We start from the raw sequence: 26937 nt of genomic DNA, 5'->3' as shown, positions 1-26937 counted from the left end.
CAACAAGAAGACATTAATATTCATACTAACGGGCCAAGTCTAGAGACAAGGTGAAGGAGACAAAAGGAAAAGAGAAGTGATAAAGATCTTGTGGCCACTATAATCTAAAATATTGAGTAATGTGAAAACTATAAAAGCCATTGTTGGTGCTCTCAAGGACTTTTTCACTTTTTTACTTATGCTTAACGTTTAAAATTCTTTGAGAGCTGCAAATTGTCACAAATACTCAAGACATTTGAATGAGAACATGCTATCAAATAAAAAATGATATGCAGACCCTTAATATACTCTTCCATAAACATAAGAAACACCTTCAATATAGAAAACTTGCAAAAAATGTCATGTAATATTAGTTCCAAATTGAGAAACTAATTTGAATCTATTTAATGAGCATTACAAAAGGCACATAATTTTTGGGTGGATAATCCCAAAATTGATTTGCTGGAACATGTAATTACATTAACATTCTGCAAACGCCAGAGTTATCCTTATATTTTCATATCTCCTATAATGTTAACACGCATCTATTAATGGTCCATTTGCTTGTAGAATGACTTAAAATACCACAACCTCATGCGAACGATTCATTCCGTTCTTCTAAGTGGCCTGTGAGGCCTTGGAGCTGCAAAAAGGGATAAAAAATGTGTTTCCTGATGTTTTGAACCATTCAAACGAAACATGGTTTATGTCTTAAAAAGAGGGGCTTAAATAAACGGAAAAAATTTATACCGATATAACACATAAAGATTGCATTCATCAGTAAATCCACCTCTTCTCCAACTCATCAAACACTAACAAGTGGTAAACTTTGCAAAAAACGTTTAAACTCTAAACACCAACGTAGACGAGTCTCACCCTCTCTAGAAGTTGTTATATGGTAACATATAAATTATATGCAACAATAGAATTACCCTACTATCATGTGTTAAGCTTACATAAAATAATACCTTAAACCATAAACCCAAATAAGCATATTAACATGATATAAGGATATCATCAAAGTGCTAGGCCTCGCAGAATACCTTCTAAACCCCAATAATGGACATGTGTCATGAGGAGGAAATTCTATTCATCAAGGCTTTGCAAAATGCCTGAAATCCTAAACCCTATGATAGACGAGTATCCTCTTTGAAACTAATGTGATGAAGTAGAAATTGTACTAACCAAGGCTTGCAAAATATTAACATATTAACATGATATAAGGATATCATCAAAGTGCTAGGCCTCGCAGAATACCTTCTAAACCCCAATAATGGACATGTGTCATGAGGAGGAAATTCTATTCATCAAGGCTTTGCAAAATGCCTGAAATCCTAAACCCTATGATAGACGAGTATCCTCTTTGAAACTAATGTGATGAAGTAGAAATTGTACTAACCAAGGCTTGCAAAATATTAACCCTGGCCCTAAACGTTAAACCCTAGCATAAATGAGATCGAGTTTGGAAGTGCTATGGCAATGTAGAAATTGATTTGCATTCAGCCACAAAATTACTCCACCAAGACATTAGACACCCATGCAAACACTATCATGTGCTAGGTTTTAGAAATTACCTTAAACCCTAGACTCTAAACCCTACATCTTGCCACTGTTTAACAAAAGATTGAGATCCTAATGCAAAGGAACTCACCACTGGGATTTCCTTGTTCATAAAAGCCACGTAATAGTGTGACAGCATCCTCCGCCATTAGACCTCCCACACAATTGAGTTTGTGGGAATTGGAATTTATTGTCAAACTACAAAGAAGAAAACACCAATTTATCCAATGTTTGAATTGAGTGTACTGTACTTTAATACTTTTTTGACAAATTCCAAAATCCCCACTCTAGTTTACCACAATTCCCAAAATATCATTCACCATAACCAAAATGCACAAAACAATTCTTTTCATAATTTAATAGGCCACATTATCAAAGTCTGACAGCAGGCAAATTTTATTATTTCGATAATCATAAGGTTTTTTCTTGTGATTAATCATCTTAAATTATACAAGGTTAAAAGTTGAATTGCTGAAAGTTATATTAATATTCTATCCTTAATTACTATTCTGCTTCTGCTAATCAGATTAATTAACATTTAGAAATTTTAAATGTTACTTTGAAGATTCAAGACAATTAGGTGTGCAAATTACGACCTACGGTGTGTGGACATGTAATTGAAAAAACAATAAACTTCCTCAAAGCAACATAGAGCGCATTTCAATAATTCCGAGAAGACTTATTTTGTGTCATTTTTGGTCAATTCAGCTAAAATGAGTGCAATTTTGGGAATTATGGTAAACAAGAGCACCACTTTGATAATACAATCTAATGAAAATTTAAGAGTACTAACCAAGATACCTACAGTTCTCCACAAGGTACACATCCATCATCATGTATTGAAAGCACTGAGCCACAACCTCCAAACCTGTCGTTTGTACAACCATAGAATACTTTCTGAATCCCTGAAACATAGAAATAATTCACACAAACAAGAAGTCAGAACCCTTGCCCCATGGAAAAAATGTCCTCAATATAAAGAAGAAAGTGTGCACAAACGTCTTTTAAGAGGCCAAAATGGCCAATCAGATCAAACAAGAGATTAAATCTTAAAATGTTGTCTCATCCTAGAGAACAAACAACCAAGATAAATACAAGTAGGAAAACTGCAAAGAATCTCATTAACTAAGCACTTAACATTCTGCACTTAGATCTACTAAAACTTCTGCCTTAAAAAGGTCTCTAGCATAGGCCACTCTAGAGATGAAGAGGTCTCCAAAGTAACGGAAGAACTTGGATAATGGCCTTTATTTGTCGACGACAAAAGTGAGGGGGGTCGTGATCCAGATGGATGTCGCCAATATACACAAAGTGTTATTGCCTGATACATTGCAACCCTTTTCAAGTGTTGTGGTTGAGACACTGCTTGTGTATCCTTTGTTTTTAGCATTAGCTAGTGTTATGTAGTATTGGCATTGAGGGAAGTTGCAAAGGTTTTTTGTTGACAAGCTGTTGTGTAATAACCAAGATCATTAATCCTAAAATAAAGACATAAGTGACACAATCATACTGAAAATACACGTTACCACCCATCCACCCCCGCGCCAAAGTCGACAACACAGATGAGGAATCTCAATCTGTCCCATACCAGCCAGGATCTCCACGTCAAGACCTTGGTAGATGACTGGTCCACATCAAAGAGAGCTTCGTCAGAACCACTCATGGGGCTCCCCCTTGACTAAAGAGCGTATCCCCTATTTATAGGACCTAGGCCATATAATGACATCTACCTTACCAATCATGTGTGGGGTACCCAATGACACACATTAGGTCAGTCCAATAAAGCCAACGACTCAGATATTACAGTATGATAACCCCCAAATAAGCATGTCTAAACCAAGGAACATTACATACTCCCCCCCTCTGTTTAATTGCACTCTTGCAATGGGAAGTTAGGAAAATGTTTGCATAATGTCTCTTCAGTTTCCCACATGCTGTCTTCTTCCAATCTATCCTTCCACTTAACCTTATAGCGATGAACAACCTTACACTGTAGGTTTCTTGACCTGTGGTCGAGGATTTTCTCAGGTTCATGTGGAGGAAAATGATCATCCTCCAATGTCGATAAATTGGACGGTGATACAACATTATCATCATAACCAATCGCCTCCCTTAATCGACTCACGTGGAATACGGGATGAACCATAACATTGGAAGGCAAATCCAAACAATAAGCATTGGGACCTATACGTTTTAAAACTTTATATGGTCCATAATACTGTGGGGCTAATTTTGCACACAGTCTTGTTCTCAATGTTTCTGAGTCATTAGGAAGCTGTAGAAAAACCTATTGTCCTACGTGGAATTCCCTTGGTTTTCTATCATGATTCGCATAAAAGACATTTCTGTCCCATGCCATCCTAAGGTTTTCTTCTGATAACTTACGTGCTTCAAGCATATCAAAGAGAAAATCCTTTGTACTATCCAACGTATGCAACGGTGATACAACATTATCATCATAACCAATCGCCTCCTTTAATCGACTCACGTGGAATACGGGATGAACCATAACATTGGAAGGCAAATCCAAACGATAGGCATTGGGACCTATACATTTTAAAACTTTATATGGTCCATAATACCGTGGGGCTAATTTTGCACACAATCCTGTTCTCAATGTTTCTGAGTCCTTAGGAAGCCATAGAAAAACCTATTGTCCTACGTGGAATTCGCTTGGTTTTCTATCATAATTCGCATAAAAGACATTTCTGTCCCATGCCATCCTAAGGTTTTCTTCTGCTAACTTATGTGCTTCAAGCATATCAAAGAGAAAATCCTTTGTACTATCCAAAGTATGCGAATCAAACGAAACATCAATAGGAGGACGTGGCGTATAACCATCAACATGAATGGACTGTATTTTGTTGATGTATGCTTAGCGCTGTTGTAGGCAAATTCCACCATATGAAGGTAAGTCTCCCATAACGAGGGTTTTGGCACTACATATGCTCTCAACATATCCTCTAATATCTGATTCACTCTCAGTCTACCCATCTGACTGAGAATGATCAGAAGAACTGAGATTCAAGGTTGTTTGCAGTTTCTGCATACCTTCTGACCAAAATGTACTTGTAAACTTAGAGTCTCGATCACTTACAATCTCCATCGTTAGACCATATAAGCTATAAAGATGTTTAATAAACTTAGTAGCCAATTGCTTTGCGGTAATTGTGGATTTTGTTGGAATGAATCTTGCCATCTTGGTAAGCCGATCAACAACCACCCAAATGGCCTTATTTCCCTCAGTGGAACAAGGTAATCCAACTATGAAATCTATGGATATACTTTGCCACTTTTCAGCTGGAATATCGAGAGGTTGCAATAAGCCAGGTTTTTTTTGTCGCTCGGCCTTAATGACCTGACATTGTGGACAACGTATAAAATAGGACTCTACCTCAGGTTTCATTTTTGGCCAGAAAAACCTAGCTTTAATCAAAGCTAATGTTCTTTGCACACCTAGATGTCCAGCAGAAGGGGCATCATGACATTCATACAAAAGTTTATTCTTGATGTTCTTTATGTGGGGTATGCAAACCTTACTATTGCAGTACAATAACCCATTCGCAACATAGTAAAGGTTCTTCGGGGTAGATGTGGTTCTATAATCAACGTTGATACCTGTTTTAGCTCTCTTCCAAAACTTGGAAAATGTTATGTCATCAAGGTATTTTTGTTTACTCCGGATCAAATCAAATAAGTCGTCAAATTCTACGAAACTCAGGGCATTAATTTTTGGAATACGACTCAAGGCATTAATTTCTGGAATATGACTCAGGGCATCTGCAACGAAATTCAAATAATTCAAGAACATACTTGGATTATTGGAAGTTGATGGCTTTCTTTGCGGATTGTTGGAGTTACCACTCTCCTTTCTCCACCTACACTCGTTGGCTTTATGCCCAGGCTTCTTACAAAAGTGGCAGATTATTACCCACCTTTTAGCATTGTCACCTTGACCTGTCGGAGAAGGTTGGTATCTTCGTTTACCGCTTTCTCCTTCCGACTCTTTTGGTTGGTAACAAGCTTTTGTGTCAAATAGAATGCGGGCACATTCCATCTCTTCTCCCAAAGTCTTGGGTTGATGAGCGTGGATCTCATAATGAAAATCTTTATTATGGAAACTATTAATATACAATCCTATCAGTATTTCCTCATTAGAAGCAGATAATAGTCCACGCTTTGTTATCAAGTCGCGGAAATACTGATTGAACTAGTCAATAGTTCTGCCCTTGTCTGATAAGTGACACATATCTTGTATCACTTGGGAAGTTGTCTTGGGACGAACAAATTCCACCCTAGGAGTCTTTTCAAATGCCTCCCATGTTCTTGGTTTTTTATCCAACCACTCCCACCAAGAGTTTGCGGCACCGATCATCTCACAAATCGCCATATCGATCTTTTCAGAGTCATTTTGAATATTCTCAAGGTGAAAGTGAGCATTTCATCGGTTTATCCAATTGCTCACAAACTCGTGGTTACGTTGCTTATCCCTTCCCAAGAACCGTTGAGGAGTAAATGAAGGCTTCTTCATATTGCTTGATGTGGAAGCGTGTGCCTTTAACTCCAAAATTTGTTGTTGAAGGTTTTCAAACTGATGCCTATTGGCATCAATAAGCCTTCAAGTTTGGAGGAGAACAGAGTTGTGACGATTGTCATTGACTTGACAATATCGTCTTGCGTTTTACGGAAATCATCCCTGATGACGAATTCAATATCGTCGTTAATATCCTCGTCACGGATTGGAGATATTGGCCGGTCGTCCTCATCTCGCATAGGAGAAATTGGATGACCTTGACGGGTGGGAGATGTGGGATGTGTCGAAAAACTTCGATGGTTGGGAGATGTGTGATGTGCGGAATTGCAAGTAGAGGAAGCCATGAAAAATAAGGAGAGTTGTGAGAGTAAAGAAAGAAGTATACTAAAGTCTAAAGTACTAAAGTGTGTTATAAAAGACTTTAGAATTTGGATGAGGAAGTGAAGAGTGATAGATCACGAGAGAGTGGGAATACTTATATACCCAATTTTCTTAAGTTGGTGAGTAATAAATATCCCCCTAGATATGTCCAATTTAGGCATTTATGCCCTTTTCATCTATAGGGATTCCTAGATTAGACATTTGTTGACATATTTTGGTAGTGATGTGTGTGAACACACTTAGGACAGTGATGTATGAACACACTTAGGATAGTGATGTGTGTGAACACATTTAGGACAGTAATGTGTGAACACACTTAGGACTACAGGGGCATTTTTTCCCTCTTTAGGAGGTTTTTTCCCCTTGTCCATAAAAACTCTCATAGCCCTAAAGTGGTGAAGTTTTTGAGGATTTAAAATAAGAACCCAACAGTGATAAGCAACACGAGCCTCATTTCTTGCTTGGTACAAAGTGGTAAGAGTATCCCAAGCATCCTTTGCTGTCTTGCAAGAGCGAATATGGGGAATAATGACACGTTTCACAGACAAAGCTATCAAAGCATGTGCCTGAGCATCTCTGCCATCCTAATGAAGTTGCTCTGCAGTTGGTAAATTGTAGCATGGGCATGAGTAGGATGATCAACATACTCGACAGAATCAGTACCATCAGCATTTGTGTTCTCAACAACAGGACGTTTTTCAGCCCCTTGAACCACATTCCACAACCCCTTTGCTACTAATACATAGCGCATCATATAAGCCCACAGAGGGTAATTTGTTCCATCCAGTTTATCCTCAACAGCAAGCATCCGAAATACATCATTGATCTCAGCCATGGCCATTGGACTGAACATGTTTTGATGTAAAAAATGGATTGTTGAATGAATAAAAGGGAATAACGTACCTCTTTGACTTGAAAGATGAACAAGCGAAGAGAAAAGGGAAGCAAATCTGATTTCTGAGGGTTATAGGAATGTCTTGGAAGACTCAAGGAGGCTTTTTCTAGGATTGAATTGACTTGGAAGCAGAAAAAAAACACAACTGAAACTGCCCAGAGGAAGAAAACACGCAGAAATTCGTTTTTTCAACAGCAGAAAAATGTTACCATAGATGGCACAGACGGACTTCGTATGCGAACCGTTGTGTTGCTGCTCGAATGTTGCTTTGTAGCTTTGATACCACTTTGTACCAAGCAAGAAATGAGGTTCGTGTTACTTATCTCTGAAAACAATTGGAGAGCGAGCACATGAATGAAGGTGATTCTATGGACAGTTTTCTTACAAAAATCAAAGATTTAAAGGAACAATTAATTTCTGCTGATGAAATGATACCAGATAGTTCACTTGTGCAGACTATTCTAAATGGTCTTCCTGATTCATATCAAAGTTTTGCTTCTACTGTTCGTTTAATGATGAAAGGTAATCCCAATGCCTTATCATTCGAGGAGCTAGTCTCTGTTTTGTTACAGGAAGATCAGTCTAGGCAAAACAGGTCTATTATGCGTGTTGCAGATCAAGCTTTCCTAGCTAGTCAGAAGGGCAGAGGTGAATGGAACTCTTCTGCTAGCAAGTAGAGATTTGCTAATAATTCACAAGTGAATGAAAAAAAATCAAGGGCAGAAACAAAAACAGTTTTGCAAATATTGTAAAGGAATTTATCACATTATGAAGAACTGTCCAAAATTGTCTGCAAAAGAGGCAAAGAAAAAGGAGGCAGGACTCGTTGTTGTAGAAGTATCTGACCAAAAACAGAGTCTGCAAATCTTGTGCAGAATGAAGAATGGGCATTTACTACTGTTTGCAGTTTTGACCCATCTTCACTTGAACTATGTATGTCTGTTGTACAATCAGATGTTTGGTACTTCGACAGTGGGGCAACCAAACATATTACCTCGCAGCGCAATTTCTTCACTTCATTGGAACCTGCCCCTACAGGGAATACATGCGCCAACAACTCACCTTATCCAGTTATGGGTGTTGGTAAGATCATTTTGACTACTACTGATGGTAGTCTTTTCATCTTGTCAGATGCTTTGTTTGTGCCAGGGATCAAGAAAAATTTGTTGTCAGTTTCAACATTAGCCAAGGTTGGCTTGGTTGTTAAATTTGTTGATGACAAGTGTATAGTTCATGATCTGTCCAATGGGGATGTTATTATTGCTTCTGGCATTTTATGTCGTGGGCTGTATAAGCTCGTAGATTATGAAAGATCTATAAATGATTCAGCCTGTGCAATACAGGATTCTCAGGCTATTTTAGATGCAAAGATTTGGCATGCACGCTTTGTTCATCTGAATTTTGCAAGTTTGCTTCGCGTGCAGAAATCTGAAATGGTGTCCTCCTTGCCCAAACTTGAGGCACCTTGGAAGCATGTTTGGGAAGGCTGTATTTTGGGCAAAATGCAACGTTCATCCTTTCCAAAAGATGGTTCTGTTTGAGCTACGCAGAAATTACAGCTTGTTCATAGTGACGTCTGTGGTCCTATGCAGACATATTCTCTTGGGAACTATCTTTATTTCGTGACTTTCATTGATGACTTTTCTAGCCATGCATGGGTATATCCATTGAAGGCAAAGTCCGAAGTGTTTTTGTGCTTCAAACAATTTCTAGCTTTGGCTGAGAATTTGTCAGCATGTAAATGGGCACGCTCCGTTCTGATCGGGGGGGGGAGTATATGTCCTCTGAGTTTAATGCATTTCTGGCTGAACGTGGGATAAAACATCAATGTATAGTGCCGTATACAACTCAACAAAATGGAGTTGCTGAAAGAAAGAACAGGTCACTCATGGAAAAGGCGAGGTGTATGGTCAAAAGTCAGGCCTTACCACATAGTTTCTGGCTTGAGGCTGTCATGTGTGCAGCATATGTACTCAACAGGTGTCCCACTAAAGCACTGCACTCTATCACTCCATATGAAGCTTGACATGGCCAAAAGCCATTTGTTGCTCATTTGCATGTTTTTGGTTGTTTGGCATATGCATTAGTGCCTAAACAACAACGCAAAAAATTGGATGATAAAGCAGTGAAATGTATTTTTGTAGGATACAGTTCTGAAAGTAAAGGCTATTGTCTGTATCATCCACAATCTAAACGCATTTTGGTTAGCCGTGATGTTTTTGTGGAGGATGCAATTCAGCCACTTCTTTCATGTACGAAGGAGACATCAGTTAGCTCCAAAGATGTGTATGACACTTTGTTGCCTCTGTTTACAAGTGGACAGTTAAGTGTTGGCACACTTGAGGCACCTTCTCAGCCTTTGGAAGCTACTCATAATGATGCAGATCATTCTATTTCTGATGCAGACTTACATGATGCACTTATTAATGAGAGGGCTCATATAGAGGAGGCAAAGACTGTGCCTAAATGGCTGTTGCAGACTTTGCAAGACAGTAAATTGGATTTTCCTTTGTCATATCGTACTTGTTCAGGTTATCATAGTGCTTCTTTTGCATCAGATTGTTATGCTATGACTGCCTCTAGTCTTTGCGATGAGAATAAGCTTGTTTCTTTTGATGAAGCACAAAATTCAGAAAATTGGATGGCTGCTATGCAATCAGAATATGATGCTATTATGAAGACTGGTACATGGTCTTTATGTGACTTGCCTCCAGGCAAGAAGGCTATTGGCACTAAGTGGGTATATAAGCTAAAGCGTAAACCTGATGGAACAATAGACAGGTATAAGGCTAGGCTTGTTGCGAAAGGTTATGCCCAAGAAAAAGGCATTGATTTTGATGAGACCTTTGCTCCCACCTGCCATATGACTACTGTAAAGAATCTAACTCTAGTAGAGTTGAGTATTCAGAAGCGTAGTGTGTTTGTGTGAGAGTGGGTGAATAAGCAAGAGAAGAACTCAGAGAGAATAACCAGAAAATAGTAAGAAAATACACAGTAGGGGGATGACAGCTTATGCATTGAAGAGAGCTATATTAATTAACTAAAGATCATCAACTAAACTAAATGGCCAAAGGGGGTTTTATATACAAGTCCTCAAGGGACTGCCCTATTAAATGTGTTGGTAGAATCTAACCAAGATATCCACTTGAGTACGATTTTGTCATAAGAATATCTAATATTCTTTGACCACACTAACACTCGACCACTACACGGATTACAATGAAGTGTGCTCTCACACACTCGACAACTAAACGGAGTACAATAAAGTGTGCTCACACACTTTTTCACACATCGTCCTTTTCTTCATAAGCACATGTTCACACAAGTTGAGCTTGATTGTCAACAACTACTATTTGTAGCATCTATGCAATTGCAGCTCATCGTGGTTGGAATGTACATCAGTTGGATATTAAAACAACATTTCTAAATGGTGATCTTCATGAGGAAGTGTATGTATCCCAGCCCCGTGCTTTTGTGCAGAAAGGGCATGAACACAAAGTGTGCAGGTTGAAAAAGGCATTATATGGCTTGAAGCAAGCACCACGTTCTTGGTATGAAAAGATACATGCCTATTTGATTGCATTTGGGTTTGAGAATAGTCCAACTGAAAGCACCTTATATGTTAAAGCGTGCTGGTGATGTATTTCTGATCATAGTTGTGTATGTCAATGATATGTTGCTCACTGGTCCCAATGAGAAGCATATAGCTAACTTTAAGGCCGATTTGCATGCCTCTTTTGAGATGTCCGATTTGGGACATTTGCATCATTATTTGGGCATTCAATTCATGCAAGTTGATGGTGGAATAGCTTTGTGTCAATCGAAATACATTGACACATTATTACCGCGTTTTGGCCTTGAAGACTGTAAACCTATTGCCACTCCCATGGAGACAGGTTTACGTTTGAGCCTTCATGATGCTAGAGATGCATTTGATGCTGTTCTCTATCAGCAGGCAGTTGGATGCTTGATTTACTTATGCATAACCCGACCTGACATTCAGTTTGCTGTCTCTCAGATGAACAGGTTTATGCATAACCCGACCTGACATTCAGTTAAGCGCATCTTTCGCTACTTGAGTGGTACCCGGTCACTTGGGTTGTTTTATCCCAAGGGGGGATCACTACCCTTTTTCTGACTCTGATTGGGCTGGTCGTTATGACACTCGTGTGTCCACAAGTGGTTTTTGCTTCATGCTTGGTAGCTCATGCATATCTTGGTTGAGCAAGAAGCAGCCTATTGTGGCCGCTTCTAGTTGTGAGGCTGAGTATAGGGCAGCTTTCACAGCTACAGTTGAGTGTGTGTGGCTCAGACGCCTTTTAGCTGATTTGGGTGTTGGTCAGTCTTTTGCTACCACCATCTTCACTGACAGTCAAAGCGCAATGGCAGTTGCGAGGAACCCTAAGCACATTGAGGTGCATTATCACTATGTCAAGGAAAGGTTCTCCACTGGAGAGATCAGTTTGGCTTATGTACCCATGCAAGAGAACATTGCAGACCTCTTCACAAAGGCTCTGCCTAGGGAGAAGTTTGAAGCTTTCCGCAAAGCTTTAGGCCTAATCCCATTTGTGGATTCATCTCTATCCACATAGCTTGGCATTAGTTTAACCATGAGTGTCAGCTCTTTGTTCACCGCATCACTCCCAAGGGGGATTTGTTGCCATATTTTGGTAGTGATGTGTGTGAACACACTTAGGACAGTGATGCGTGAACACACTTAGGATAGTGATGTGTGTGAACACATTTAGGACAGTAATGTATGAACACACTTAGGACTACAAGGGCATTTTTTTCCTCTTTAGGAGGTTTCTTCCCCGTCCATAAAAACTCTCATAACCCTAAAGTGGTGAAGTTTTTGGGGATTCAAAATAAGAACCCAACAACATTAGGAGTAATATCTTCCCTTTTAGGAAGTCGGTGACCACCTCTCTAAGGTTAATCTCTTGAATGCCTCCAAACTAGGAAATTCTCCCTTTTTCGTTATGAGAATTCCTACTTTAGATTTTAGGGATAAACATTCCTTTTTTGGAAGTCGGTGGGGATAGTAGGTGACTTCCTTCAGAATCACTGTACTAACCAAATAATGGTGATGATCATCCCAATAATGATGATCTCTTCACTCATCATCCCAATATTCCTCCCATCCATCTCATACTCATGATCCCCTCTCAAACACTTTTTTTTTTCTTTTCTTTCTCCTTCACATCGATTAATAAATGATGATGATCTTATCCTTATAATCAACTCTATAATCATCCATAGAATTCAAACGCAGCCGTACTGATGGATGATTATGGCCCTTTGATATAATCATAGGGTGGATGATCAATTGATTATTGACATTCAATGATCATCACCCTAATTCTATCAGCCAATCTTAATGACATTGATTACCAATGATCATTATCCATATATATGATGATCATCAATTATTTCATCGAAAATTAGATGATCAAGCATCACCTATAATATTTTAGGTGGCCGACCTCTTGATATGCGATCTCCACATGTAAGGCCGCCTCATGGGCATGGCCATCTTGATCAAGAGGGGTATACAAAAAATAAATAAAAGAATATTTATGGTGCTTTTATTTTAATAAATATATATTGAATATCTAAACATATAAACACATATAATCGTAATAATAACAATAATTTTATAGAACTCTTTTTTTCTTTTACTTAACCCCCTGCTTTTTGGTCCATTAGTGGATTGAACTCAAAGCCTTTCTCAAGGATATGACATGAATATACTAACCAACCCATCACACAGATTTTGATGTAAAACCCTCAATATTTTTATTATACATAACGCCATACAATACATTGCACATCAACACATCACCGCAAACAGACTCTCTGTGGCATTTTCGACACTCCCCCAATCCATTGTTTAACATATATTCATCAGTAAAAAAAATATCATATTTTCCCGTACTATAGCACACAACGCGAATCCAATCAAACATTATTTTTTTAGGATTAAAACCGCTCTGATACCATATGTAATAACCAAGATCATTAATCCTAAAATAAAGACATAAGTGACACAATCCGCCCCCACGCCAGAGTCGACAACACAGACGAGGAATCCCGATTTGTCCCATACCAGCCAAGATCTCCACGTCAGGACCTTGGTAGATGACTAGTCCACATCAAAGAGAGCTTCGTCAAAACCACTCATGGGGCTCCCCATGACTAAGGAGAGTATCCCCTATTTATAGGACCTAGGCCATGTAATGACATCTACCTGACCAATCATGTGTGGGGTACCCAATGACACACATTAGGTCAGTCCAATAAAGCTGACGACTCAGATATTACAGTATGATGGCCCCCAAATAAGCATGTCTAAACCAATGAACATTACATGTTGTGGTTGTATTGTTGTCCTTCAACAACTTCTCTCTATCTCTAGAGTTTTATCAAGAACAAACTCAAGTATCATTGATCTTCATACTTGATTACCTTGGCAAGTGGTATTTATATTTCATTATCATCGTTTGAAGAGGCAGAGGTAACTCCATCTTAATTCATAAAAATGAGCACAAGAGCGAATATATTGTTTCTCCAATTCCACACCCCGATGACACAATTGGCAGATCATTCTTCCATATATCTTTGTGCATATCTTCTATCTCAATCACCAACTGATGTGAAGAGGTTCTGAGAAACCCTATCATGAGATAGATGTGTATCCATATAAGAAAGCCTCATAATAGATCCATCATTTGACTGTGTAGAAAAATGGCATTATAATCAGCCATCCTCCTACCAAGAGTTGGCGTGGGGCAGTGAGAAAAGCTGTTAATAGCAGCAGCGGAAGAGTTAGAACAAAATAGACACAGCCAAGCTGTGAGAAGGCTGTTAGACAGCAGTAGAAAAAATGGTTGCAAAGAGTAGAGACACAGCCAAAGAGTTGTGCTTGTTTCTAAGTAGCAGCAGAAAATAATCTTCTTACAAAAGAGGCTGGTATAAGCCTATTTATACAAAATTGGGAATGGTTGTTTGGTAGTTAAGAGACTCTTGTACTACCAAACAGGTACAATAAACTAGGAATAAAAAGGGAATATCTTGCAAAAAGGGGAAGAGACAAAAGGCATTTAAAGCATTGCAGATTCTAGAGAGAGAAGGCATTTAAAGAGTTGCAGATTCTAGAGAGAGAAGAATCTGGGAAGAGAGAGAATGTAGTACAGAGATAATAAAGATGAAAGAGAGTGCAGGTCTGGAGCTGCCACCCTCCAACACCTCTCAGCTCCAGAACGACCATCAAACATTGAGTCGACCGAGGAGCTGATTAATGGCATGCCTTGGAAGCAGGAAAAAAAAACATAGAGATTGTTGTCAATATAACAGTTCTGAAACCCAAGAGAGAGAAAGAAGGTGTAAATTTTGTCATGCCAAGCTTTGGGAACTTGCTTTAAGCCATACAAAGCTTTGTGGAATCTGAGACCATGTTTTTCTGCTCTGAAATCTCAAAACCTAGAGGCTGTTAAACATCAACCTCCTCTTTCAAGTCACAATTAAGGCAGGCTGACTTGACATTCATTTGAAAGATGGGCCATTTGTTGTGAGCAGCAAGTGCAAGCGCACATCGAATAGAGGTGTACCTTGCTGTTGGAGCAAAAGTTTCCTCGTAATCCACTCCTTTTGACTTGTGAGTAGCCTTTTGCAACTAAACGTGCCTTGCGCTTATCCAAAGTACCATCAGCATGGTACTTGGTCTTGAAAATCCATTTCAGTCCCGTGGAACCAGCTCCCATGTATGATTCCGCTCACTGGAATCAAGTTCAACTTCCATTGCTGCTTTCCACTTTGGAAGAACAAGGGTCTCTTTTGCTGTTGTGGGTTCTTGTGATTGCCCAACAGTGCTTAGTAAGGCAAAGTGCATGAGTGAGGAGGCCATTGTGACTTACGTGTTCGAGAACCAGATGTATACTCATGAGGTTCAGCATCGGAGAGATGAGAATCACGAATGGTGGCTTGAAGCCACTTGGGAAGTGGTGGAAGTTGGTTTGTAGAGGGAGGGGAAACAAGTGGAGTTGAGGGAGGATTGAATTGTTGGCGAAGTTAGAGATTGAGTAGGAGATGCGGGGCTTGAAGATGAGACATCTTCGTCTAAAATAGGAGATTCCGGAGGAGCTGGGATTTCAACCATCAACTCAGGTGAAATCCTAGAATCATCCGGCTGAGACTCCACAAAATGAACATCCCTAGAGATGACTAGGGACTTTTGACTCTAAATCCCATAACCTGTATGCTTTAGATTGTGTGCTGTAACCAAGAAATTTGCATTTCTTGGCTTTGGACTCAAATTTCGTCCTTTTATGATCTGAAATGTGAACATAAGCATCACAACCAAAGACTTTAAAATGAGATAATGAGGGCTTTACATCTGTAAGTGCTTCTACAGGCATCATTCCAGCAACTGCTTTTGTTGGGCAGCAGTTGATGATGTAGACTGCTGTGTTGACAGCTTCACCCCAAAACGAGAGAGAAAGATCAGATTGAGATAACATCGTACGAGCCATCTCTTGGACTGTCCGGTTCTTTCTTTCCATGACACCATTTTGTTGAGGAGTATTGGGTGTAGAAAATTGGCGAGCAATGCCTCGTTGAGAGCAGAAATGGTGGAAAGCTTGAGAGATAAACTCTCCACCATTGTCCGACCTGATCTTTTGAACTTTCTTCGATGTCTCGTTCTCCACGAGAACTACCCATTCTTGAAATTTTGTGAAGGCTTGCGATTTTTCTACAAGAAAATAAACCCAAACCTTGCGGGAAAAATCATCAATGATGAGCATGAAGTAGTGTGCACCACCAAGAGTAGTGGTTTTCATGGGACCACAAAGATCCATGTGCACTAACTCCAAGATAGATGTTGCACGGTGAGTGGTTTCATGAGGGAAAGGCTCTCGATGTTGCTTGCCATGAAGACAAGCAACACATGGGGTATTGGGAGTTTTGAAAATAGGAAGACCCTCAACTAGTTGGGAAGAGGAGAGCTTTTGAAGAGAATCATAGTTGAGATGACCAAACCTAGCATGCCACAACGTGGGATCTTCTTGTGCCACCAACGCATGAGAGCCTTGAAGAAGATGAAGAAGATGAGATTTGGACTTTTCCAAGGGGCTATGGGAACTTTTCAGGCAGTATAAACCCCCTTCTTGTGTGCTACTAGCTACAATTTGTAGGTTGTAGGTGTCAATGAATTCCAAAACTGAGCTATCAAAGTAGACTCCATAACCTTGCTTAGTGATTTGGTAGACTGAAAGTAGGTTGGCAGAGATGCGAGGCACATGTAGCACATCTTGAAGAATGACAAGTTCTTCATTTGAAGAATTGTTAAGAAACACATTACCCACACATGAAGCCTCAATGCTTGAGGCATCTCCTATGGAGATTTGGGAGGAGCTTGGTTTCACATCATGCAAAATGGATTTGTCATAGGTCATGTGTGAAGTAGCACCACTATCTACTAACCAATCATCAATGGTTGAGGTAGTTGGTCCAGCCAAATGAAGTATGTTCCTCAATGCCAAGGAAAACTGTTTCTTTGGTTGAGTGGGCTGAGTGGGCCGAGTTGGATTTCGGTGTAGGTTGATTTTCGGTAGAAGAAGAGTTCTTAGCATTGTCCCTTTTCTTTTTCCGACAATCCGGCTGAATGTGACCTTTATAGTCACAATAATGACAAGTGAGCTCCTTGTAGGCTGGGTTGTTTGGTGGTCTTGGATTGGGTTTGTTGTAGGAGTTACCATTTTGCTTCCACTTGCCTTTACTTGTCGCATGTAGAAGCGTCTCATTGGAAGTTTGAGCACTTTTCTTACTTGTTGCCCTATCTTGTAGCATACCAAGAAATGTATTCATATCAGGTGTGTTGGGAAGAAGAGAAATTGTGTCACAAAATGCTGAGAATGACTCAGGCAACTTTATCATTAGACGATGCACAAACTCAACTTCAGTTGACTTGCTTCCCAAAGAAACTAGTTCCTTTTGGAGAGTAACAAATTGCGTTATTTGATCCATGATGTTGGGAGTGTCATGAATCTTGAGATTAGCTAGTTGGTTCTCAATAGCTATCATTTGAGCATGATTAGCTCGATGGTACCTCTTTTTGATGGATGTCCATAGTTCATTGGCTGTCTCTTCATCTGCATCTTGAAATTGACGAGCGATGCTCGGTTTATATTAAACATGAGGAAAGCATGGGCGCGAGAATCCTTATCTAGCCACACTTCAATCTCAGTGTTAGATGAGCCAGCAACTGATTTGGTTGAAGAGGATGAAGTTACTGGTGGTTTCTTGTCACTACTATTGACTACATTCCCTAAACGATGGTATTGTAGCATGGTCTTTATTTGTAGCTCCCAATCCAAGTAATTGTTCCCATCCAAGATGGACTCTTTGGGGAGTTGGGGAATGGTTGATGAAACAATCGTGGCATGTGAGGCCATGGATATACTCCTCTTGAGCTACAACTGGACAATTTACAGCAGTTGTAAGTAGATGCTCAGGGTCTTTCTACTTCTCCCTAGATGCTAGGTGAGGCTCAGATGAGGGGGAAAAAAAAAGAACCTCCTCTGTAGGTTGGGAGGGTGGCTGCTAAGAGAACCTCCTCTATAGGGTTGGGAGGGAGGGATAAAAGAAGAGAGGTTTGTGTGCTCTTTGGCAAAAAAATCAGGCTGAGGATATGGATACCTCACTACTTTGATACCATGTGAGCAAAGCTGTTAATAGCAGCAGCGGAAGAGTTAGAACAAAATAGACACAGCCAAGCTGTGAGAAGGCTGTTAGACAGCAGTAGAAAAAATGGTTGCAAAGAGTAGAGACACAGCCAAAGAGTTGTGCTTGTTTCTAAGTAGCAGCAGAAAATAATCTTCTTACAAAAGAGGCTGGTATAAGCCTATTTATACAAAATTGGGAATGGTTGTTTGGTAGTTAAGAGACTCTTGTACTACCAAACAGGTACAATAAACTGGGAATAAAAAGGGAATATCTTGCAAAAAGGGGAAGAGACAAAAGGCATTTAAAGCATTGCAGATTCTAGAGAGAGAAGGCATTTAAAGAGTTGCAAATTCTAGAGAGAGAAGAATCTGGGAAGAGAGAGAATGTAGTACAGAGATAATAAAGATGAAAGAGAGTGCAGGTCTGGACCCAACAGGCAGATCCATGTTCTTTCATTATCCAATTTAATGATATTAGATTGGATCACTCTATTCTTTTCCACTTTGGACATGTTCAGATGTGGGCAATCCAACCTCCTATTAGAATGGGGTTCATCGGTGTGAGGCCCATGTTCTTTCATTAAAGATATCAGTTTGGATCACTCTATTATTTTCTACTTTGGTCATGTTCAAGTGTGAACAATCCAAGCTATATTTATGCCACGGGATTGGAACTGTTCTTGGATTTTAGCACACCCAGATTTTTTGATAAATAAGTGCCAATCATAATAATTGATGCTTTGAGAGTTTCCAAATCCATGACAGACTAATCACTAATCAAAATAGTGCAGCCACTATTGAGGCTGCTCCAATCTTTGCCCAGATTCATGGAGCAATTGTCAAGATTAATGATCTCTCTACATCTATCCAATCATGTACTGTATCAAGGTTTGGTTCCCCATTTCTACTCCATAGAGAAGGGCCAATATTACAAGTGTCTTAACCACAATTTAATTTGTGGTTCTTGGAACTGTATATGTAGTATGTACACATTGTCTCTCAAGGGCAGAAGAAAGAGAGTAACAAAGGCCCTAGGAATGTTACTCCTAGGTATGTGTAGAATTGTGTGTATGCCACCTTTTCCACTCCCAAGAAGAATTCTAATTCTGATCCCATAACATTCTTGAGTGGTGTTAACCATCAGCATTTTAGTTTTATCAAGGGTTATCAACAAATGTTTTTCAATAAAAAAGAGGTTAAAGCATCTAGATGTCATTGTTGTCTTTTTGGTGAGTTCAACGATTAACACTATCAGCATATAATAATATTGCTCTGGTTTTCCCATCGAGCATGCTCCTGAACCACCCAATCTCTCTACATAATTAAATGCCTCATCTAATATTAAGACTGAAGACAATGAAGAATTGTGGGCATCCTGGTTTCAATCCAATCATGCTCGCAATGACCTCCAACAACCCATGACAAGCATGCACTTTTCCTGATACAGATTCATATAATGTATGAAGCACCTTCTCTGCCGTGGATGATGCTTACCTCCCAAGATTAAAGGTGTGCCACCGCAGATTCTAAATCTCCTCTCCCTGAATCATCGCCCTCAACTACCTTTTGTTTCTTCCTTTCCCTTTTCGTCCAAGCTCCATAAAGGTATAAACGGGCGGCTTATGCAGACGAAAGGGTAGAGCCTGGCAAATGCTCTCAGTGCATCTAGTATTGAAGCCCCCCTTCTAGTTCATAGGCATATGATAGTTTTGTTGTTTCAGATAGCAATATACGCTACTAGTGTTTTGGTTAGAGTTTTGATACAGTTAATGTATGCTTCATATTTGAGTTACTATATGATATCTGCAAGCTCTGTGCTAGCTTGAGTGATTTGTGTGAGTTCGGAATCTGTTGTAGCTTGAGCATCATATTGCTAATCAGATCTATCGTTCGTGTATGTTTACCCTTACAAATTAATCTATTGGATTTGCCTTTTATACCTCGTTCCTTCCTTTACCTATTCTTTCACCTCTGCATATTCATTCATAAATAGTAGATACATCTATTTGTGTGTATACATACTTGTCTATTGATCACTTGTGTGTCTTCATGCTCGTAATGACCTCCAACAACCCATGACGAGCATGCACTTTTCCTGATACAGATTCATATAATGTATGGCGTCGCCATTGCACATTTAGCAGAACTCCAAGGGCTTCTAGTCGTCGTATGAGCCAAGCACGCAGTTCAATTTTGAAGGCTTTTGGGAAATCTACAAAGCAACAATAGATTCTCCTTTGTATGGGCTCTTCCTTCCTCCATAAGGGTTTTAGGGATATGTTCTCTTGCAATAGAGGAAAACATAGGAACCATGTAATCAATATAACAAACTAAAACTTATATGAACATACTTGGGTTTTATAGATATATGATTGTTTGCAACAGAGAAAACCACAGAACCATGTTATCAGCATTAGAAACTCAAACTTATAAAAACATACTTGGTTTGATAGATATGATTATTGTTTGCAAAATAGAAACTAACCCACGATAGAGAGAGCGGCAGCGCACATGATACAAGGTTCACATGTCACATATAGTTCACACTTTGAAAATTCTTCTGCGATCCCACGTTGATTGATCCCTCTTTGCTGCCATTTAAAAATGAGTTTGTCAATCGCTTCCATTTCTGCATGCCGAGTCGCCTAATAACAACAGCACATTACAATTTATTTAGACAAAGAAAAATCTCTTGATTACACTTTCAGATAGCTCCAAATGATGTCTCCAGAAATGCAAAATCAGCAAATAATTCCTCAACAAGTAGTAATATAACTTACATTTCCAGTTGCATTTGTCTTGTTACTCCCTGACGCTACTACCATTCCATCTTTCACAATCACACATCTGAAAGCATTACAGAAAAAAATATACATCATACAAGAAACCTTCAGGTGTCTCCACAAATTTGATGTAAGAATAAATTATTGCTTATACATCCACAAGCTTTCCTTCTTACAGTTCTTAAACTTAAACAAACATCCCATCAACCAAATGAGACAGATTGTACTTCGCAGCCTAAAGGTTGTAGGTTTAAGTCTTGGGCAGCAGGTTCAGATGCCCCAATTCTTCATCGTTTTTTCATGGCCACTTTAGGATACATCATGATTATTGTTCATAATTTTAGTTTGATTACATACACAATGTAGATATATCTTTACAAATAGCCTTCCACAACTCGTGGATTTGGGATAGTAGGCTTGCCTTAAGGCCCTGCTAATGAATATTTGATAGTGAGAAGTTAGAACTAGTTCTTGATATATCTAAGATCATCATTTTAACAAACAATATTGGCTTACGCTAAAGTTAACTATTTCCCTATTTCCTAATAAGAGCAATCATTAAGCAAAACGACGGAAATTTGAAAGTGAAAATTAACCCAAATCATCACAATTAAATGACAGACATAACAAAAGGAAATTCAATAACATGCATCTTCCAGAACTCATCAATTTAGCAATATGCATCGATTTGTGAACATATTGCACCTTAACATGCAAAGACTGAGAAACATACCCGATAGGAACCTCCATATTCCGCATCGCATCATTTGCCTTGTGGACCATGGCACCAAAATCCAAAAGGGTAGAAACAATTTATGATCCCAAAACCACATGATAACAAATTGTCGACATCATTCTTACCTCTTCAAAAGCAAGCCTCATAAAATTTACTTGAGTTTCCATGTTTTCTTCACTTTCATCCATGGTCCCAACTTTAGTTCATGTTCAAATTTACATACATACATCAATCTACTTGGATTTTTCCTTTGATGTAAGCATGCAACAAAACACACAAGTTTAAGCCCAGTCTATTCTGATGCTAATCAAAGGAAATAATTAAATGCCTAAATAATCCACTGATTTCCAATCCAGAGTGTAGAAGAAATATTTGAATCATTCATCTCAACCAAATCATTGCCATGCTTGAAAAACTTCCTCCATAAGTTGCTAATTAAAACCATTCGTCAAGTCAAATAAAATGACATTAAGCTTTCATCTTGGTTTGTTACGAACTTACGAAGTAGATGTACTTAAGCATGAAAATCGCATATTGATTGTTAACTCAACAAAAACATGTTTTTAGGAGCTTCAGAGATGGAATTTCTAGTATCTGCTTTTAAAAAGAAACTAATGCAAAGGAATCAAACTTGCATTAATTTTAATCTAGATGGAATGCACATAGCATGTCATTAGAAAGATCCCAATCTGTGGATGCTATGTTGATATCCTCTCAAGAATGTGTTTGAGATTCTATGATACTCGAGATATGTCAGAAAAATATCATCAAACCCCAAAAGTTTCAATGGTCTTTTGTCCCTCACATTATCTAATACTATGTTTGAGAAGTATTACAACACAATAGAATCAATCCACGTTGTCAAGATTCAACACTCCAGAGATTTTTTGCACATACATTGTCGTAACATCAGAATCCTGGATCTGTAATAAGGAAGTCAGTTCAACATATGTCTGTGGGCTCTTCCTTATAATAAGAATGCACTGACTCTTACCTTTTGATTCTCATGAATTCTCTCTCAATACCATAATCATTTATATACATATGGGACTCTCTCTCGTTATGGCCATAGAATATAGGAGCAATTTTTCTGCCTACCGTGTATAAGATGAGAGTGAGCAGTGAATGGGATACTTGCTCAGTAAAGGAACCAAGTTTGGAATTAACAATCTGAACAGATTTCAGAGACCCAAAAATATTATCAGAGATCTCAACCGCAAGCGTGCCCCAGCTGGTCTGCTCTGCCTTGCTGCTGAAGTCCATATGAAAATCATAAAGATTCTCATGATAATTTAGAAACTCTAATTTCTGAAAACTTGGAAGTAACATATATGAGAACCTCAATTTTCAATTAGAACAACCTACCACAGTAAGCCCCGCGGTCTTCTTCCGGAGACAAATCCCTCTCCTTCACAAAAAAGCCTTGCCACTCTGAAAGAAAGACTAATATCTTCCTTCCAGAGGAGCCCTTTCGTTATCTTACTTTCATATGATAATGCATATCCAAATGTAGACCTACAGTCACCGGCATTTCCGGCTCAATCGGCATCTGTGTAGCCGACAAGTTGTCCGACTATACCGGTCCGATATAATAACCCCCTGTCCTTAGTGCCGCTGACATACCTCAATATTCTGTGCGCGCACTGAAGGTGTGAAGAGAATATCGCAGAATATTGCTCGGCCACAACCAAGTCTTGAATCACTTGAATGGAAATCAAACACAAAAATGGGAAGTAGGGAGTACACATAATATTTACGTGGAAAACCCTAATGGGAAAAAATCATGGGAGCCCACAGACTCCAAACTATCACTATATAGGAAATGTACAAATAGAGACTCAGAGGCAACAAGCTTGGGCTTTGTATCTTCACCAACCGGCGGTTACAACAGAGTATCACTCACTCTCTCTCTCTCTCTCTCTCTCTCTCTATACAACAGTTATCTAAACAACAATATAGCAACAACTTCTATAAAGTGTTTGCCCTAAGTCATATTTATACTTATATGAACTTAGGGCTATTTACAAATATAGCCTCAATAGGCTTACTCAAAACATATTTACAAATATGTCTTCTCTTCCGGTCTCACCGGGTCCATCCGATTCGGTTTCCGGTTCTCACCAGGTCCATCCGATTCGGTTTCCGGATCTCTTCCGGTTCTCATCGGGTCCTCTTCATTCATAACTGGATCCCATCCGGAGGGACCGATTTCCCAACAATCTCCCCCTTCACTCCGGCATGGGATGTCTCGCCAGCTCGATCCGCTTTCGGCACGCTGTCGTGAAGATTTTCGGCAATAGTGTGAAAATCCCATAAAACGTACAAAATCGAGTATGAATCACATAATACAATAATTGTGAAGATAACATTTTAAATAAATTTAATATCTAAGTACAAAATGATGGAGATTTCGAATGCATTTTATTACACAAGAAACGGACAACTAAATGTCAAGATATGAGGGTATAAAGTTTGTGAAAGGAAAAGAGAAAATTGTGAGATATCCCACATAGGCACGACAAATATGGCTCTCATCATATATAAGGTAGAACAAAAGATATTATCTTTGTGTTTATGTGTGGAGCATAGAGAGTTCAAGGTAACTTGAACTAAGAGTAGAGGTGGGCTAGCTACTCGTAAAGGGTTTTGGCCAACCAAAACCGGACCGGCGATGAAGCCGGTGATCTGGCGACGGCGAGGCATCCGGCGCCAGTGAGACGACGACATCCGGCGGCGGCACCGATATCCGATGACGGCGAGGCGGCGGCATCCGGCGAGGCACCGGTAACCGACGGCATCCGACGAACCGGCGTCCGGTGACTAGATAAATAAATATATAAATATATATACATATATACAAGGAGGGCAAGTAAGGATTCGAACCTTGCACCTCCGAGTTAAGAGTCAATTGGCTTACCATTAAGCCATGCCATTTAGTTGAATTTATATTTCTATCATTGTACTTTTACGTGTAAATTCTCATACATGAGAGCTAAAATGAGTGACATGGTTATCATGCACCACATGTAATACATAAGCGCCAAATGGCAAACATGCATTTTATGCATGTCTTGTACCCTCACATGCATCATATGCATGAGAGCATCTATAAAAGAAGGAAGGGGGAGGAGAAAAAGGGCGTTTTTTTTTTGTTATGAAATTAAGAGGAAGAAATTCGTTATCAAATTGATCGTGTAACTTGTTTCTTAAATCCAAAGATAAAAGTTCAATCAATCTCTCTCAATCGTTTAATCTCAACTTCTCTCTTTCCCAATCTATCTTAAGTACTTTCTCAGTAAAGCTTACGTCAAAGCTTGTACCGACTTTGAATCCTTTCGGTCCAGAACCCCGGCGGTTCCGCCTCACGATCCGCGCGTAGTGACGGATCTTCACGACAACGTGTCTAGCTTGTCGATTGTCAACACCTTGGTCAGCATATCCGACACGTTCTCTTCCGTGTGGATCTTCGTTAGCACGAACTCTTGATCTTCTACTCTCTCCCGAATCCAGTGGTACCTCCATTAGATATGTTTCGTCTGGGAATGGTAGGCCGCGTTCTTTGCAAGGTGGATGACCCTTTGACTGTCACAGTAGAGTCGGTATTCCTCTTGTTGGATCCCTAACTCTATGATGAAGTCCTTCATCCAGATTATCTCCTTGTCGGCTTCCACAGCTACCATGTACTCCGCCTCCGTGGTTGACAACGCAACCGTCTTCTGTAGCCTTGACTGCCACGAAACAGCTCCCCCTGCATAAGTCATGACATATGCGGATGTAGACCGGCTAGTATCCGCATCAGCCGACATATCTGAATCAGTGAAACCTTCCAAGAGGGGTTTACCATAGCCGAATCGGAGGCACATACTCGAGGTGCCTTTCAAATACCGGAGTATCCACTTTATTGTGTTCCAGTGCTCTCTTCTGGGATTGCTCATGAACCGGCTCACCACTCCGACTGCATATCCGATATCCGGTCGGGTACATACCATCGCGTACATCAAGCTTCCGACGGCAGAGGCATATGGTATCTTCATCATATCCGTCTTCTCCGGCTTTGTCCTCAAGATTTGTTTTCCGGATAGCTTGTAGCTTGTTGGAACTGTCGATCTGACCGGTTTCGCCTCCGACATATTGAACCGTTGAAGCACCTTTGTCACGTACTTCTCCTATGACAACCACAACAACTTCTTCATGTTAGGCAGCCGGCAAGGAGTGAAGGACAGTCCAGAATATGGAAGGGCAGAAATAATCGGAGGCTGATATTAGGATATTAATTAATTAAGTAGATTTTAGAGAAGTGAACGGACGGACCGGAATCGGTATGCCGATCCAGATCCGGACCGGTTCATATTAGGGTGCCAGTTGGCACCGTTTTGTAGGCAGAGCTGGTGATCTATAAAAAGGCCCAATTACATTGTAAATGACAACGGATAATTAATAAAGCTCTATTTCCTTATCTCTGTGTATTGATTACCGTTCTGTGCTAATTACTTTCTATCTTACGTGTGTATTAAGTTTAAGGATCTGTTGATTAAGTAACTAATTAAGGTATGATTAATCGTCGGTCTAACTCTATTTCACCGTAACACCCTTTGGTGAAGTGTCTTCTGTAGACACCTTGTGTTAGGCTATTGTCCGACCCTAAGGAGTAACACAGTTTTTGGCGACCACGATTCCTGCATAAGCGCAATGAACAACGGCGGGAATGGATGACTAGACCAACGAGCGGACCGATTACGGATTGAGCAAGGAGACTCGTTGAGCGGTTGCGGACGCGAGAGGCCTTCTAGCAAGTGGTGGAAGAAATTCGTTCGGATCAATCATTTTCCAAAGTGATCCGGCGAGTGGTTGAGGAGTCACTCCGTTTGCAACAAGATTTCCACCCCGACGAAGGAAGCAGCTTGAGTAGTCTTCGGGAAACGGAATCCTTATTGCAGGCATTAGCTGCAGGAGACAGCGATTCCAAACCGTTTTCGGCCTTTGAATCGAACTCGGACGGCAAATATAGCGCTCATTCTAATTACCGCAGCAGTCACGACACCCCAGACGGACCGGTGGACGAGGAATCAAATACCTCACCGACACCGGAACCATAATTGACAGAGCTGGAAGCCACAGATCGGCCAAGGACTGAGCAAACCCTAACAACTGAAGTAGAGGCGGAAAGACCTCCCACAGAGGAAGAAAGACCTCCGAAAGAGGAGGTGGAGAGACCTCCGACACCATCAACCTGCATTCCAACACCGGACGACGACATGCCGTTTCAATATCCTAAGTACCGGGATGATCCGGACGTAGAGGCCCACGTCTATGCATTTCAACAGACCTGGGAAGCGAATCATGTG

The 26937-nt window shown here is 39.9% G+C and overlaps 1 protein-coding gene across 2 annotated transcripts; it reads right to left on the bottom strand.

Annotated features, from left to right (window-relative positions):
• Positions 1 to 295: 295 nt before the first annotated feature.
• On the bottom strand, positions 296 to 22914 carry EMB2191 (Cytidine/deoxycytidylate deaminase family protein). 2 transcript variants are annotated; one of them, XM_087326401.1, is made up of 7 exons: positions 21718 to 22914; positions 21590 to 21627; positions 20854 to 20920; positions 20601 to 20718; positions 2345 to 2444; positions 1631 to 1737; positions 296 to 622 (listed from the first exon to the last, which is right to left on the bottom strand). In XM_087326401.1, exons 1-7 carry the CDS (start codon positions 21778 to 21780, stop codon positions 585 to 587), a joined length of 531 nt encoding a protein of 176 aa, XP_087182527.1. In that variant the 5' UTR covers positions 21781 to 22914; the 3' UTR covers positions 296 to 584. The 2 variants fall into 2 exon arrangements, with proteins under 2 accessions (XP_087182527.1, XP_087182518.1); XM_087326392.1 differs by having other exon boundaries at positions 20559 to 20718; positions 21718 to 22911.
• Positions 22915 to 26937: the final 4023 nt, after the last annotated feature.

This window comes from Azolla caroliniana, unplaced genomic scaffold (genome assembly GCF_043228905.1).
Source record: "Azolla caroliniana isolate FFs.n. ecotype wild unplaced genomic scaffold, voAzoCaro1.0.p SCAF_1, whole genome shotgun sequence".
NCBI lineage: Eukaryota > Viridiplantae > Streptophyta > Polypodiopsida > Salviniales > Salviniaceae > Azolla > Azolla caroliniana.
This window is presented reverse-complemented; position numbering and strand designations above follow the sequence as displayed.